Source organism: Nerophis lumbriciformis, linkage group LG22 (genome assembly GCF_033978685.3).
Source record: "Nerophis lumbriciformis linkage group LG22, RoL_Nlum_v2.1, whole genome shotgun sequence".
NCBI lineage: Eukaryota > Metazoa > Chordata > Actinopteri > Syngnathiformes > Syngnathidae > Nerophis > Nerophis lumbriciformis.
The window spans coordinates 20,230,752-20,247,458 of NC_084569.2; the positions used below are offsets into that span (position 1 = coordinate 20,230,752).

The 16,707-nt window shown below is 37.6% G+C and overlaps 1 protein-coding gene across 1 annotated transcript in view; it reads right to left on the reverse strand.

Annotated features, from left to right (window-relative positions):
* Window positions 1-8,906: 8,906 nt before the first annotated feature.
* Window positions 8,907-16,707, reverse strand: part of LOC133615480 (beta-galactoside-binding lectin-like) — a 7,819-nt gene continuing 18 nt past the window's right edge. The window contains exons 1-4 of the mRNA XM_061974100.1: window positions 16,591-16,707; window positions 11,956-12,035; window positions 11,695-11,866; window positions 8,907-9,343 (exon numbers count right to left, since the gene is read on the reverse strand). The exon at window positions 16,591-16,707 is cut by the window's right edge and continues 18 nt beyond it. Coding sequence (XP_061830084.1) covers window positions 9,197-9,343; window positions 11,695-11,866; window positions 11,956-12,035; window positions 16,591-16,596 — 405 coding nt within the window. The 5' untranslated portion in view covers window positions 16,597-16,707 and the 3' untranslated portion in view covers window positions 8,907-9,196. The remainder of the gene's footprint in view (window positions 9,344-11,694; window positions 11,867-11,955; window positions 12,036-16,590) is intronic.

Consider the following 16,707-nt stretch of genomic DNA (forward strand, 5'->3'; position numbering starts at 1 on the left):
ATTCACATTGACAGCATGCATACAGTGCGCTGTGCCCTATATACAGCAGACCCACGTGTGTTCAACACAGAGGTGAAATTGGAATAAGAGGCGGACTGGAGCCTGAGGGAGAGACAGCGTGAATAAACTTGGGGAAAAAAAAAAAGGAGAGATTATGAGGAATATTTCTTCAGAGACACGGACGAGATTAAATAAGGGGGGGGGGGAAAGGGTGGCAAGAGGTGAGGGAGTGGATGAAGGAAGAGATTCGTTCAGTGATAGGAGTGCGAGGTGATATGACGTCGCATGAGCCAAAATAACGACGCGGACGTTACAGCGGCCTGCCACTTTGATTTGTGCATCAAACGTGCAGGGTGGAACACAAAGACAGATCCTGACCAAACATGGAGTCAGTGAGCTGAGACACGGCTGCACGGCGAGGACAGACAATGAAACGTAACAACAACCAAACGTCACAAGACGTTTGCAACAAGCGGAGGCCGCAGTCACGCTCACGGAACAACGTTCTCAACATGGAACGTCCGAGCCATCGCTTCGGGCAACACGTGGACATTTTTTTGTTGGCGGTTTTATTTATTTTGCAGCACGGACTTCACATATGGAAGTAGAATTGTCTCACATCAACTTATATATATCAATATGATATTAATACATATGCATATATTAATAAATATACAAATACAAATACGATATACAAATAAATAAAGTTAAAGTTAAAGTACCAATGATTGTCACACACACTAGGTGTGGTGAAATTTGTCCTCTGCATTTGACCCATCCCCTTGTTCACCCCCTGGGAGGTGAGGGGAGCAGTGGGCAGCAGTGGTGCCGCGCTCGGTAATCATTTTTGGTGATTTAACCCCCAATTCCAACCCTTGATGCTGAGTGCCAAGCAGGGAGGTAATGGGTCCCCTTTTTATAGTCTTTGGTATGACTCGGCTGGGGTTTGAACTCACAACCTACCGATCTCAGGGCGGACACTCTAACCACTAGGCCACTATAATAAATAATTTGTATAAATAAACTCGTATTTGTAAATATATTTTTGAGATTTGAAAATATATACAAATAAAATTTATAAATATAAAAATGTGACATACAAATAAATCAAGAATTTGTATAAATAAACGTGTATTTGTGAATATATGTCTGAGATTTGAATATAAATATGCTTGATTTTGTATTTGTATTGAAGTTGCATATGTGGATCGCTTTTTTGGCTTTTGTGTCGATGAGACATTCCTCCCACAAACCAGATGCACAAATAAATGTGACCTACACACTCCCCTGAACAGCCAGCAGAGGGCACTGCAGCAAGAGCATTCACAAGCTACAGAATTAAATTTAGAGGGAAATTGCAAGAAAAAATAATAAGTATGTTATTTAATAAGGACTATAGGAGGAGTACTGATATAAAAGAAACATCGCTTAGTTGTGGCCCTAAGTGAAATTTTATTCGGAGCACCTTCACTTGATTTTTATTTTATTGATTTTTTTTACACTTGAATTTACAAAACCCAAAAGTTGGCACGTTGTGTAAATGGTAAATAAAAACAGAATACAATGATTTGCAAATCCTTTTCAACCTATATTCAATTGAATAGACTGCAAAGACAAGATACTTAACGTTCGAACTGAGGAACTTTGTTTATTTTGTCAATATTAGCTCATTTGGAATTGGATGCCTGCAACATGTTTTCAAAAAAGCTGGCACAAGTGGCAAAAAAGACTGAGAAAGTTGAGGAATGCTCATTAAACACTTATTTGGAACAGGCTAATTGGGTAGAGGTGGATGCCATGATTGGGTATAAAAGCAGCTTCCATGAAATGCCACAAACAAGGATGGGGCGAGGGTCACCATTTTGTGAACAAATGTGTGAGCAAATTGTCGAACAATTAAAGAACAACATTTCTCAACGAGCTGTTGCAAGTAATTTAGGGATTTCACCATCTACGGTCCGTAATATCATCAAAAGGTTCAGAGAATCTGGACAAATCACTGGACGTTAGTGATGATATTACAGACCTTCGATCTCTCAGGCGGTACTGCATCAAAAAGTGACATCAGTGTGTAAAGGATATCACCACATGGGCTCAGGAACACTTCAGAAAACCACTGTCAATAACTACAGTTGGTCGCTACATCTGTAAGTGCAAGTTAAAACTATACTATGCAAAACGAAAGCCATTTATCAACAACACCCAGAAACACCGCCGGCTTAGCTGGCCCCGAGCTCATCTAAGATGGACTGATGCAAAGTGGAAAAGTGTTCTGTGGTCCAACGAGTCCACATTTCAAATTTATTTTGGAAACTGTGGACGTTGTGTCCATTTGTGAAGGCACCATTAATGATGAAAAGTACATACAGGTTTTGGAGCAACATATGTTGCTATCCAAGCAACGTTATCATGGACGCCCCTGCTTATTTCAGCAAGACAATTCTAAGCTTCATAGTACAAACCCCGTTTCCATATGAGTTGGGAAATTGTGTTGGATGTAAATATAAACGGAATACAATGACTTGCAAATCCTTTTCAACCCATATTCAGTTGAATATGCTACAAAGACAACATATTTGATGTTCAAACTGATAAACATTTTTGTTTTTTGCAAATGATCATTAACTTTAGAATTTGATGCCAGCAACACGTGACAAAGAAGTTGGGAAAGGTGGCAATAAATACTGATGAAGTAGAGGAATGCTCATCAAACACTTATTTGGAACATCCCACAGGTGAACAGGCAAATTGGGAACAGGTGGGTGCCATGATTGGGTATAAAAGTAGATTCCATGAAATGCTCAGTCATTCACAAACAAGGATGGGGCGAGGGTCACCACTTTGTCAACAAATGCGTCAGCAAATTGTTGAACAGTTTAAAAAAAAAACTTTCTCAACCAGCTATTGCAAGGAATTTAGGGATTTCACTATCTACGGTCCGTAATATCATCAAAGGGTTCAGAGAATCTGGAGACATCACTGTAGGTAAGCCGCTAAGCCCGTGACCTTCGATCCCTCAGGCTGTACTGCATCAACAAGCGACATCAATGTGTAAAGGATATCACCACAAGGGCTCAGGAACACTTCAGAAACCCACTGTCAGTAACTACAGTTGGTCGCTACATCTGTAAGTGCAAGTTAAAACTCTCCCATGCAAGGCGAAAACCGTTTATCAACAACACCCACAAATGCCGTCGGCTTCGCTGGGCCTGAGCTCATCTAAGATGGACTGATACAAAGTGGAAAAGTGTTCTGTGGTCTGACGAGTCCACATTTCAAATTGTTTTTGGAAACTGTGGACGCTGTGTCCTCCGGACCAAAGAGGAAAAGAACTATCCAGATTGTTATAGGCACAAAGTTCAAAAGCCAGCATCTGTGATGGTATGGGGGTGTATTAGTGCCCAAGACATGGGTAACTTACACATCTGTGAAGGCGCCATTAATGCTGAAAGGTACATACAGGTTTTGGAGCAACATATGTTGCCATCCAAGCAACTTACCATGGACGCCCCTGCTTATTTCAGCAATACAATGCCAAGCCACGTGTTACATCAACGTGGCTTCATAGTAAAAGAGTGCAGGTACTAGACTGGCCTGCCTGTAGTCCAGACCTGTCTCCCATTGAAAATGTGAGACATGTGTAGCGCATTATGAAGCCTAAAATACCACAACGGAGACCCTCGGACTGTTGAACAACTTAAGCTGTACATCAAGCAAGAATGGGAAAGAATTCCACTTAAAAAATGTGTCTCCTAAGTTCCCAAACGTTTACTGAGTGTTGTTAAAAGGAAAGGCCATGTAACACAGTGGTGAACATGCCATTTCCCAACTACTTTGGCATGTGTTGCAGCCATGAAATTCTAAGTTAATTATTATTTGCAAAAAAAAAAGAAAAGTTTATGAGTTTGAACATCAAATATGTTGTCTTTGTAGTGCATTCAATTGAATATGGGTTGAAAATGATTTGCAAATCATTGTATTCCGTTTATATTTACATCTAACACAATTTCCCAACTCATATAGAAACAGGGTTTGTAAAAGAGTGCGGGTACTAGACTGACCTGCCTGTAGTCCAGACCTGTCTCCTATTGAAAATGTGTGGCGCATTATGAAGCCTAAAATACCACAACGGAAAACCCCCGGACTGTTGAACAACTGAAGCTGTACATCAAGCAAGAATGGGAAATAATTCCACCTGAAAAGCTTCAGAAACTGGGCTCCTCAGTTCCCAAATGTTTACTGAGTGTTGTTAAAAGGAAAGGCCATGTAACACAGTGGTAAAAATGCCCCTGTGCCAACTTTTTTGGAACGTGTTGCTGCCATTAAATTCTAAGTCAATGATTATTAACAAAAAAAAAAATTAAGATTCTCAGTTGGAACATTAAATATCTTGTCTTTGTGGTCTATTCATTTGAATATAAGTTGAAAAGGATTTGCAAATCATTGTATTCTGTTTTTATTTACGATTTACACAACGTGCCAACTTCACTGGTTTTGGGTTTTGTAATTTAATGCATGTTCTGTGCTAAAACTAATTCAGGGGAAATACATGTTTCAATAAATAATGTTTTTTAGTGCAAAATAACACATTTAACAAAGTGTTTACATCAATGTACATATTTTCCTAATATTTATCTGGCCGGGATTTAAACCCAGTGCATCACGGATGACAATGTGAAGGACTGGGGAGATTTGCTATTTATTTTTCTCAGTGACGGAGCAGGGAAAGGTCAGTTAGAATAATGCATAATGTTGGATATAGAGAACATACAAACCCTTTATTTATTGAATCCAAAATATTGAAATGTATGCACAAAGTAAACTGAAACCTGCTACATAACAATTCTTCTCAACAAAAGAGGAAAAATATAACCTTAGAGTAAAATATAACCTAAAACATTTGTGTGCACGTACAAAACTTAAAACCTTTAGTACCTTCATAGTTTGGCCGGGCTCCAGTGCAACTTATATATGTTTTTTTCCTTTTTTATTATGCATTTTTGGCAGGTGCGGCTTATACTCCGGTGCGACTTATACTCCGAAAAATATGGTATATCAGTATGTGGAATTAAAGTATGGCATGGATTAAATGGAATTAAAGTGTGGCATGAATTAAGTCACAAAGTGTACTAATATGGTCCAGTTTAAGAGGCTATTGAAACTACAAGTGTTTACAAAGTACAAGAAAGAAGAAATTTGCTAAACATCTTGATTTAAATTAGTTATTAATCTCATATGTGACTCGTGATACCCAGAATGCATTGATTTAAACAGTTACAACTTGACAATAAGGAATAAGTACTTGTATTAGAAGTTGTTATGAAGTCGAAAGGGGTAACATTCCTACTCCTATTAGGACATGTTGTAATGAGAAATGGAAATGTGTAATATGGGATGTAACATGCTGACATTGTATACAAGTCCGAAATAAACAAACAGAATGAAAATGATTGTTGGAGTATTGGTGTATGTACTGTAAGTCAACCGAGCAACACGGAGACGCTAACACATGCATTTATTACAAGTCGTGTAGATTATTGTAACGTCCTGCTTTCTGGTCTTCCTAAAAAGGTTATTGCACCTTTACAATTAATCCAAAATCCAGCGGCATGTGTCCTGACAAAGACCAGGAGGCGGGCTCACATTACACCGGTTTTAAAATCTCTGCATTGGCTCTCTGTGTGTTTCAAGATCAATTTTAAGGTTCTTCTTATAGTTTATGAATGTTTTTATGCAATTGGGCCTTCTTATTTTTCAGATTTGCTTTACCCTATGTTGCATTTGGACCAGTTGTTCCTCCCAGGGAATTCAAGTCACAAGTCGCTCCCAAGCTCTTTACGACACTTAAAGCTGAGTAGAAAAACCACCAGAGACAGAATAGGTATTTTGTAATATATTTGCAAAGCTTTGCAAATACATTGAGACCAGTCCAGCATAGAACATTCAATCGCGCCGCCAAGATGGTCTGCCCCCCTTGAAAAACCCTCTCCCCTCTTAAGTCTCTCTCCCTCCCACCCTTGCAGTCATGTCCCTCCAGCCAAAACACATGCCCATTGTCCTCCGCACCTGGACATAAGGCTAGATAAGAGAAAGGAGTATCTCTCTTTCTTACATTCCTCACTCAAGGTTAAGCACACAGTATTTGCAGACAACCAAAAGACCACAATTGGAAGAAAAACACTAGCTGTTTTGTAATATGATTATGAAATAAAAGAAGTAACACTTAAATTCGGATATATGTAAATATCTGCCTCCGACACCTATGATCCTCCGGCACCCATCTCCTAATTATTCCCAAAGTCAGGACACAAAGTCACGGGATGGATGGCATCGTTCCACCATTATGGCCCCCGTCTATGGAACAGCTTGCTGGAGGACCTCAGGGCTGCGGAGAACGTTCATGTTTTTAAGAGCAGGCTTAAGACCCACCTTTCTGATTTGGCTTTTACCTATTATTATTTTATTGAAGTCATTTGTATTTTACTTTTTATCCTATTAGTTATGCAAGATTATATTTAGTTATATTTATTTACAGTATATTTATTTACAGTATATATATATATATATATATATATATATATATACATATATATACATATATATATATATATATATATACACACATATATATATATATATATATATACATATATATATATATACATATATATATATATATATATATATATATACATATATATATATATATATATACATATATATATATATATATATATATACACATATATATATATATATATATACATATATATATATATATATATATGTGGTTTTTTTTTTCTATCAATCTTCATATGTCTTACTTGTATTTTATTCTTTATCTTTACACATGGTTCGTACTATTTTACAAATGTTATTATTTTTATTTTCCAACGTTCCTCAGATGAGCCCTCTGCCTCAGGGGTTATCAGCCGTGCTTGTGGGGGCGCTTTTGTGTCAGCACCCTGGTGGCCATGGTCTGATGACCTCCTGGTGCAGATGGCTCCTGTGGTAGTGTTTACTCACATGTCTCCTCTGTACTCAGCCACACATTCATTGGTCCATATAGTTGCATATGTGTGTATGTTGTATGTTTGTGTTTGGTATCTGTGTCCGTGAGTACGTATGTGATAATGGGGGATATGGGTCACCGGGTATTGTTTTGAACTTTGTAAAGCACTTTGCCTTGCAAACATTGCTCAAGATTTGGTAGTGCATTGTTAGTACAATTTTTTTTTTTCTTTTATAAAAGTGGTCTCAGAATCATTAAAGTATATTCACAACCTATTATTTTAAATTCTCATACAAAATGAAAATTGCAAAATCTGTACTGATTTATAAGGTTGGACACAAATGCCAGTTTACAAACTACATAACTGTTTCTTTACGTCCACAATTTCTGAAAATCATTGAAAATGTATCTATCAGATTGGACAAATTCATGAATAAAAGTACAAATAAAAATAAAAGGCTTTTGCAGACAACCAATACCGATACAGAGCAAACATCTCAACATTAATCAAAATAACGGACAAAGTTTCCAACACAATTGTTGGTAAACAGTGTGCAGCTGCAGTGTTTATGGAACTAACAAAAGCATTTGACGTAATTATTCATATCTTCATTAAATTAGAACGGTAAGGCATCAGAGGGTTGGTCTTGAACTGGTCAAGTCCATAGCTCTTAATATATGTTGTGGCGTACCCCAGGGATCTATGCTGGTACCAAAATTGTTCAAACAGCAAAGGACTTAAAGTTAGTAACACACGGAAACTAATACAAAAAATAAGGGAAACAAAAATAAGGGAAATAGATGGTTTGACAAAAATAAACTATCCTTGAATCGAAATGAACTTAAATACTTTTTCAGAAAGAGTAGAAAAGCACTTATGGACTTATGATGCTTTTTCGAGCCACTTTTTCCAGAGGAAGGCATGCCCTCAAAAACGGCGTGCCCTTTTGCGGTCCTGCCGCCACAAACCCAACAAGCTATTTAAGCATTACGCTTCATTCTATAACACCGATAAAGCCGTGCCTGCAGGAGGAGGCAGGGATGCAGAACCAGGACCGCAGTGAGCCCGGGGCGAGCCCACGCACATCTCAACGTGTGGCTGATAGCTTCGGTGCACAAATCGAGAGTCATGCTGGTGCTAAATATAGACAAAGGTTTTATGTAAGCAGAGGTGAATCATTTTTAGTCCACACGTTTCATGGTGTTTACCCGCACGCCCAAGAGGTGGCGCTATATGCAGGTAAATAACAACCGTGTGGATGCTTGTCTTTGTGGGGACCGACTTTTGACTTGGATTCTAGTCGTAAATGAGATTGTATCACATAAGTGTGATATAATAATGGAAGATACTACTATGCAACATAGTGTGCATGCATTACACAACATTTGCAATGTTGGAAATGTAGAAAAAGGTCTAGCTTTGATTTTTTGATACCACATTGACATGCAAAACCTCCGCCTGTTCCCAACCATCTATCTCCCCTCAAATCAACTGCGTTGCCCTCCGTTACATCAGATTAAAAAATCTCTCAAACCCATGCCAGCATTTAAAATAGCTTCCGCTGGGAATGAAGATTTATTCCATTGTGTGACCTTGCATTCTTATACTCCCCCATAGATCATTGTTTCCAAATGCATGTTATTTATTCATGTGAAGTTTTGTCCTGTACTTGAACACAAGCATTGACCTTCTGTTTGTTATCAAGCCAATAAAAACAAATCAAAAATATAACTAATCAGAATTAAATGAGTGCAATTGTTCCTTATTTGCAATTGATATAACCTGCTTTGTTTTCATCATAAGCGACAAGCAAAGTATTATTGAAGCAACAGTGACATCCTGTGGTAGAATTAGGTTATCGCAGAGACTAAACACAATAGCAAAAGTCCAAAGTTTTGTTTAAAATGTTGCTTTATTGCTCTTATTAAATGCAAGCGTTGGTACAAATGTGGAATGTTTATCGTTACAGTTGTGTACAATTACAACTGTAATAAATGGATTTAATTTTCAGTCAATGGTAGAATAATGACATGCAATGTTGTCTACTTCTACATCCTTTATATGCAAATGGGCTAAATTATTGAATAGTTCACACTAAAACTGGTGGGTTTATTGTGCTAAATATGAGTTTCAAAATATAAAAGGCTTAATGCAAGCATTGCTAATCCTACAATGGCTGTGGTTTATTTAATCTCGAGGCTGGTGATGCGAACATCTCCTCCGACCTTGATGACGGAGTACTTCTCTGCACCCATACGGTTGGGAAAATGGATTTTAGAGCCGTCCGACAAAGTGATCAGGAACTCCGCCGGTGTGAACAAAATAGTGATCTGGGACAGAGAAAGAAAATAATTGTGAAATTGGTCACTCATTGAAATACAGTCCAGTCCCTTCTTTGACTGGAGTGTACAATATAGACCAGGGGTGCCAAAGTCATTTTAGCTCAGGGGCCGCATTGAGGAACATCTATTCCCACGTGGGCTGTAAAGGTAAAATCATGGCATGATAACTTAAAAATAAAGACAACTCCAAGTTGTTTTCTTTGTTTTACTGTGGCCAAAAATAGAACAAGCACATTATGAAAACGTACAAATCACAAATAATCCTCTGGACAAAACACTTCAACTTTGTTGAAAATTCTGAGGAAATTGGTGCAGCTTCAAAAACCCAATGAGCTTAGACTTCGGCTCAGTGTATCTACAAAGCCAGGATTAAACTTTAAGTCACAGTCTTTCTGGGATTGAACAAAAAATGCAGCATGTAAACTCTTCTAGGCATCAAACACCTCATGTCCACGTATCAATCCAGTGCTAACTCAACAAACCGTAAGAAACGGAGGTAAAAAACTATTCAAAAGGGTCAACTTCACTTTTTCCGTGTTTTACATTTTGGGGCAACGAGGGTGCCAAATGACGATGTGTTCGAAGCAGAAGACATAAAACGGCAGGTTTTAAGTTTCACGTGGGTCGAGGAGGAGGAGCCACAGTCCCCCTTTATTGTGTACCTCTTGCTTGCCTAACATAATTGCTATTGTGACATCCAGTGGACACATTTAGAACAGCAGTTTCTTGCGTTAAAAAAAAAAGCAGCTCATTTTAATACTTGGCAAACTCATCACGCGGGCCGGAAAAAAAACCTGGCCGTACGTTTGACACCCCTGGTATAGACATTTTCAACCTTTATGTTTTTCAAATTCATATTGTTGTCATAAATAAGGCAAGCATTATCTAAAAGTGAATGTTCAATTAACATTACATAGCATTGTCTTGTATATAATTTGCTTTAGGTTTTCTGTAATTAAAATTAAATACTGTATTTCCAATGATTACTATACATTATTGTATTTGTTCTCTAAAAATAATGTCATAGTGTTTATGAACCATAATAATAATGACAATAGTGCAGAAAATGGGAAATAAATAATAATGGTAATGTTCAAATCCAGGTTGAAAACATCTTTAATTGTGCAAATGACAACTGAAAGTATTTTATCTACACTATTTGATTTTAGTTATAATAGTTTCATGGTGATTTGATTTTATGTGGTTAATTAAAATAATGATTACTTTTATCCTTTATTTTAGTTTTAGTTTTGCCTTCTTATAATTTTCTGTAGAGCACTTTGAACTGCCTTGTGTATGAGTTGTGCTATAATAATAAACGTCCCACGCCGTGCATAATAATAATCAGTATTAATTATTATCAATATTAATATTATCAATGGTGTCGAAAAAATGGGGTGATAATTAAAATATTATAATCATTATTATTTCAGACAAAAAAAAACATATACTATATAATAAGGATTAATGTTTGTCCGTAATGATGATAATAAAATAATAGTAATAATATTATTAATAAATATGGTATCGTTATTAAAATTAATATAACAATGTTTTACTATCATTATTGTTATGTATTAAGTATTATACTATAATAATCATATAATTAAAGTTAAAGTACCAATGATTGTCACACACACACTAGGTGTGGCGAAATTATTCTCTGCATTTGACCCATCACCTTTGATCACCCCCTGGGAGGTGAGGGGAGCAGTGAGCAGCAGCGGTGGCTGCGCCCGGGAATCATTCTTGGTGATTTAACCCCCAATTCCAACCCTTGATGCTGAGTGCCAAGCAGGGAGGTAATGGGTCCCATTTTTATAGTCTTTGTTATGACTCGGCCAGGGTTTGAACTCACAACCTACTGATCTCAGGGCGGACACTCTAACCACGAGGCCACTGAGTAGGTTTATTATTAATATATCATTATTATTATGTATTTGTGAAAATAATAATATTATTATTATTATATTAGTAATACTTATTATTATTAAAAAATATATTGTACTGTAATTTCTTGTACTTGTTTCTTTTATTTTAAATGCATATATTACACTCCAGTGTACTAGGTAATGACAAAAAAAATTTAAAAAAAGTTTTAACAATAATATACTATATCACATATAATTTAAAAACCTTTAAATTAATTAAATTATAATATTTTTAAAATATAATGTACCGCCACAAAAGACATTATGACATCATCATTATGCCATAATGTCTTTGCTGATTGGTTGCTGGGTACACTGCCTTCCAACGGGTTTTTAATTTAAGTTAAAGTTAAAGTTAAAGTACCAATGATTGTCACACAAGCTTAACTTAAAATGAAAGGGTCTCACCTTAAACTCCTCGCCCTGGCGGAATGGGAAGCCTCCCTCCCGGTGCTCCTCACACCATTTGCCGTTCTGGTAAGAGTTGCACACCACGGCGTTCTGATCTCCGCTGGCGTTGAACCGTGGGTTGATATGCATGGTAATGTCCTTCTCGTTGGGGCCGATATTCAATGCAAAACTGCAGCACACAGATTGAAGCAAGTGAGCAGTTGATCTTTTTGGGATGATTTGCTAATATAAAAGGGTTATGCCATCGAAATAACTTACTGTGTAGCATTAGGCTGCGGCTTTCCGACTATAGTCAAGGTCTGCCCAACTTTGAAGGACATGTTCTGAACAATCATGCTCTGTGCAGAAATAAATGCAAAAATAGCACATTATAAGTATTAGCTAAAACACCGCCACTCCATAAGAACATACACTACAACTTTTCATTTAAGTTTAACTCCCACTGATGGAACACAAAGATCCCAGCTGTTGGATATGCCCCATTTTCCGATCTCTACACCACATTTTGGCAGAGGTTGGAGATGTTGAGGATCTAATTATGATATACGGTGGAACTATTTCTTTAGAGAGAAGAAAATAGAAGGCTGCAAATGCTTTTGTGCACGTGGCACTAACAGTTGAGCTGTGCCGTGATTAGAACATCAACATTGTGTTATTGGGTTGCGAGTCACTTGGTTTGTCACTCTTGTCAAATGGTGCATCATGGGGTCTGTTACCGGGGCAACGCAGAGGAATAAAGCAGCCATTTCAGGGTATAATTTTGGAACATGCAAGCTAATCCTTCCAATTATCGACATGTATCATTATCGAGAAAGGGTTTTGGAATCAACCCTTTGGAACCAACATAAAGAGGAATGCAAGTGAGTCGAGTTTCAGTGCTGCTAACAAATGGAAGTTTAAACTGCCAACATATGTGAAAGATCAGCCAATCCAAGAATGGAAAAGCAGGCTTGAGGGAATAGTATGGCTGCAACATTCTTTCCAATGTCGAGTCCAACTGCAAAGTGGGCGTGCGCAACACACGGCTTTGTCAGCCGAGTTGCCTTTTACACAGAACACTCAGTGACAAAATATAATGGTCTCTACTTATATAGTGCTTTGTTTTTGTTTTTTACCATACCTGGAATGATACTCATGTACAGTCGTGGTCAAAACTTTACATACACTTGTAAAGAACATAATGTCATAGCTGTCTTGAGTTTTCAATCATTTCTACAACTCTTACTTTTTTGTGATAGAGTGATTGGAGCACATACTTGTTGGTCACAAAAACACATTCATGAATTTTGGTTCTTTTAGGAATTTATTATGGGTTTACTGAAAAGGTGACCAAATCTGCTGGGTGAAAAGTATACATACAGCAATGTTAATATTTGGTTACATGTCCCTTGGCAAGTTTCACTGCAAAAAGGCACTTTTGGTAGCCATCCACAAGCTTCTGGCAAACTTCTGGTTGAATTTTTGACCACTCCTCTTGACAAAATTGGTGCAGTTCAGCTAAATGTGTTGGTTTTCTGACATGGACTTGTTTCTTCAGCATTGTCCACACGTTTAAGTCAGGATTTTGGGAAGGCCATTCTAAAACCTTAATTCTAGCCTGATTTAGCCATTCCTTTACCACTTTTGATGTGTGTTTGGGGTCATTGTCCTGTTGGAACACCCAACTGCGCCCAAGACCCAACCTCTAGGCTGAGGATTTTAGGTTGTCCTGAAGAATTTGGAGGTAATCCTCCTTTTTCCATTGTCCTATTTACTCTCTGTTAAGCACCAGTTCCATTGGCAGCAAAACAGGGCCAGAGCATAATATTACCACCACCATGCTTGACGGTAGGGTGGTGTTCCTGGGATTAAAGGCCTCGCCTATTCTCCTCCAAACATATTGCTGGGTATTGTGGCCAAACAGCTCAATTTGTGTTTCATCTGACATCACATGTACAAAGATAAGACCTTCTGGAGAAAAGTTCTGTGGTCAGATGAAACAAAAATTGAGACTATTGCTATAGAAATTAAACTTAAATGTACTTCAGATTAGTCAGTGTACATCGTGTCTTGTAGTATCCACTAAACATGACTTCTCACACAGCCATTATTGTCTATTGCTGGCAACACAAGTGCGGTATTTGTGTCTTACCTACAGTCCAGCTTGGTGGTCTGAGACTGCACGAGTGCTGCCAGCGCGGGACATGAGCGACATGTTTCATTTAAGGTAGCACGATTAATCGACATTGAATCAACAGTGAGGTTTTAATTACAGAAAAACCCTAATCGCATGAGGCAGGGTATTTTTCTTTTTTTCTTTTGTCGTCAAATCCGAATTGTCCAGCCTCGCATGTATGGCCTGCTGGCCAATCAAATGTGTTTACAGGAAACAACACGTTTATGTGCGCTGATCAGAGGTGGGTAGAGTAGTCAAAACTACTACTCAAATAAGAGTACTGTTACTTTATATCAGCAGTGTCACACTTATTTTCATTGAGGGCCACATTGCAGTTATTGTGGCCCTCGGAGGGCCACTTGTATCAGTAGATAACATGAATATAGATGTGTGGCTTCGCTTCATGATATTATTACACAATTGCCGACACATTTGATTACAGTATTATATATAATTGTACGTACACTGTAAAAATAAATCTGGATTTTGCTCGATTTTTGCTGGAATTTTATCGTAAAAGTTTTTACAGCATTTACTCTAAGTGGAGAAACATACCAGTTTTTTTAAGGTAAAATTCGAGCAACTGAGCTTACCATAAAATCTATCGTCATTTTTACAGTGTGCAATTTGATGCATAACTTGCTTTAAAACTGTAATGCAAGCAGATATTAGAGTATTATTTTTATTTTTAAGTTTGGAATGAATGATAATATAATATTTACATTATTTGGTCATATTCAAGTTTAACATATAAACAATTGTATGTAGTGTATGCATTTTTTTTGTCAAGTAGTTTTTTTGACGTATATTATTTCTAGGCTTTCGCGGCCACATACAATGATGTGGTGGGCCAGATCTGGCCCCCGGGCCTTGAGTTTGATGTTTCATGTACTTTAGAGTAATATGACTCAAGCAAAAAGTATCCATGCAAATATTTACTCGAGTGAAAAAAGTACTAAAGTTTTGGGTAACTCTTAAGTAACTTCGGTAACCTTGTTTAGTTGCTCATTTTTTTAATAGTACCTACACTAGAGATGTGCGTGTGTGTGTGTGTGTGTGTGTACTACAAACGATGAAAGATGCACACTTTACAGTCACTTATGACGTTATAACTGGGCCAACGTTAGCCAAAACATAAAAAAAAAAACATCTACAACTTACGGCAACCTGTTTTCTCTAGTTGGAAGTGGAATTATGTAGACTGAAATGTGGACATTTCTACTGACACAGATGACAGCGCAAGATATAAATGTTATTTTTCCTAGTTTGTAAGTACACATTGAAGAGTTGTGCTTCCTGGTCTGATGTCATGTCACTTTTTACAGTGTGGAGTTGGAGTGTGCTCATGTAAATGCCAGGTTCAGTTTGATTGGGGAAATGGAGTCAAATGTCACTAGACCCACTGGAAGATGTCTGTCTAACAAGCCAAATGAATGCGTCTTTGCAAGCAGTAATCAATAGATTAAAAATAAATATAATGATGATACAGTAGGAAGGGGATTCATATTGCACTATCCACCTTAGCCGCCAGACAGCAGGAGAGTGTTGAATATTGTATCTTAAAATTCGTTTTTTGGCAATTCCAATTTTGACCAAGGCTATACAGAGTGCCGCTTTCCATCATTTTCAGGAAACTACACCAGATATGGGGCCATATTAATCCCTTTCCTACGGTATGAAGAAATGTAGCTCAATGTAACGGAGTAAGAGCAGAATTTATTTTTCACAAAAGCAAAAGTAGAAAATATGTCGCAATATTATCCAATCAATCTTTTTACAAGTTTTGAGAACTTTCTGGTTTATAATTTGTTTGAACTTTGTATAATTAAGTTGGTGATAAGTTGAAAATGCAACGAAATTAAGTAAAAAAAAAAATTAAATTAAATGTCCAAAAATTTTGTTGGACAAAGATGAAAGACAGCAAATTATTTGTGGCAGCAAATGACAAAGTTATGTACAAGTTTCACTTTTGCCTCTCTTTGCCCATAACTGTGATGCATTCAAGGAACCATGATTAAAGTTAGAAACCAAGGTGTCACCAGCTTTCGAAGACAGTGGGAGATGCATTGATAATCTAATCACTGAAGACGACGACGTTGGGTTTAGGGTGAGTTGCGGGGCCCAAAGTCTGGTGCCACGCCCTTGGATGTACCTAAAGTTGTGACTGGTGAACGACTTATTTAATCAGATTTGACAATCATGGCTACAGATGTGTGTGGCAAAACTATTTTCACATATCATTTGACACAGTAAGTCTGTTTTTAACCCTCCTGTGCCTCAGTAGGCACATGGCACGGCCTGCAGCCATTTATAGAACAAACTCAGTTTGATTAGGAGTCCGATGATAGCACACAAAAGCCAGAATTAAGGAATATGCTTAGTGATATTTACAATGAAGAAGTTTTGAGTGGTCAAAGAAACAAAATTAAATTATCCGCCAAGGAGAGCAGCAACTCTTTGTGCAGAGAAAGGCGGGACTTAAGTCATTAGTTGGCAAACGTGCATGACAGCTGTGCAGTGAATATTTTGGCCATAAAAGGCAGTCAAAGATCTGCAGAACAGTAACACATACAAATATGAATAGATTGTGACTAAACTAAAGTTACACAATAGTTGTATACAGGAACAACAATATGGCATTGAGTGGCACATGCCAATCAGCCATCAAGTGTTGAAAGTGCATGCTCACCAGCCACAAAGCAGAAAGCAGACAATAAGAGGAATAGACTTTTACTTACTGCCATTGTGAAAGTGGATGTAGTCACTGGTGATGAGTAGCTGAGAAGAAGAAGTGAGATCAGGGCTGGGCCGGGTTGGCCTCAACAGTTTTATGGGGAGTGGGAGTGTCCTTTCCA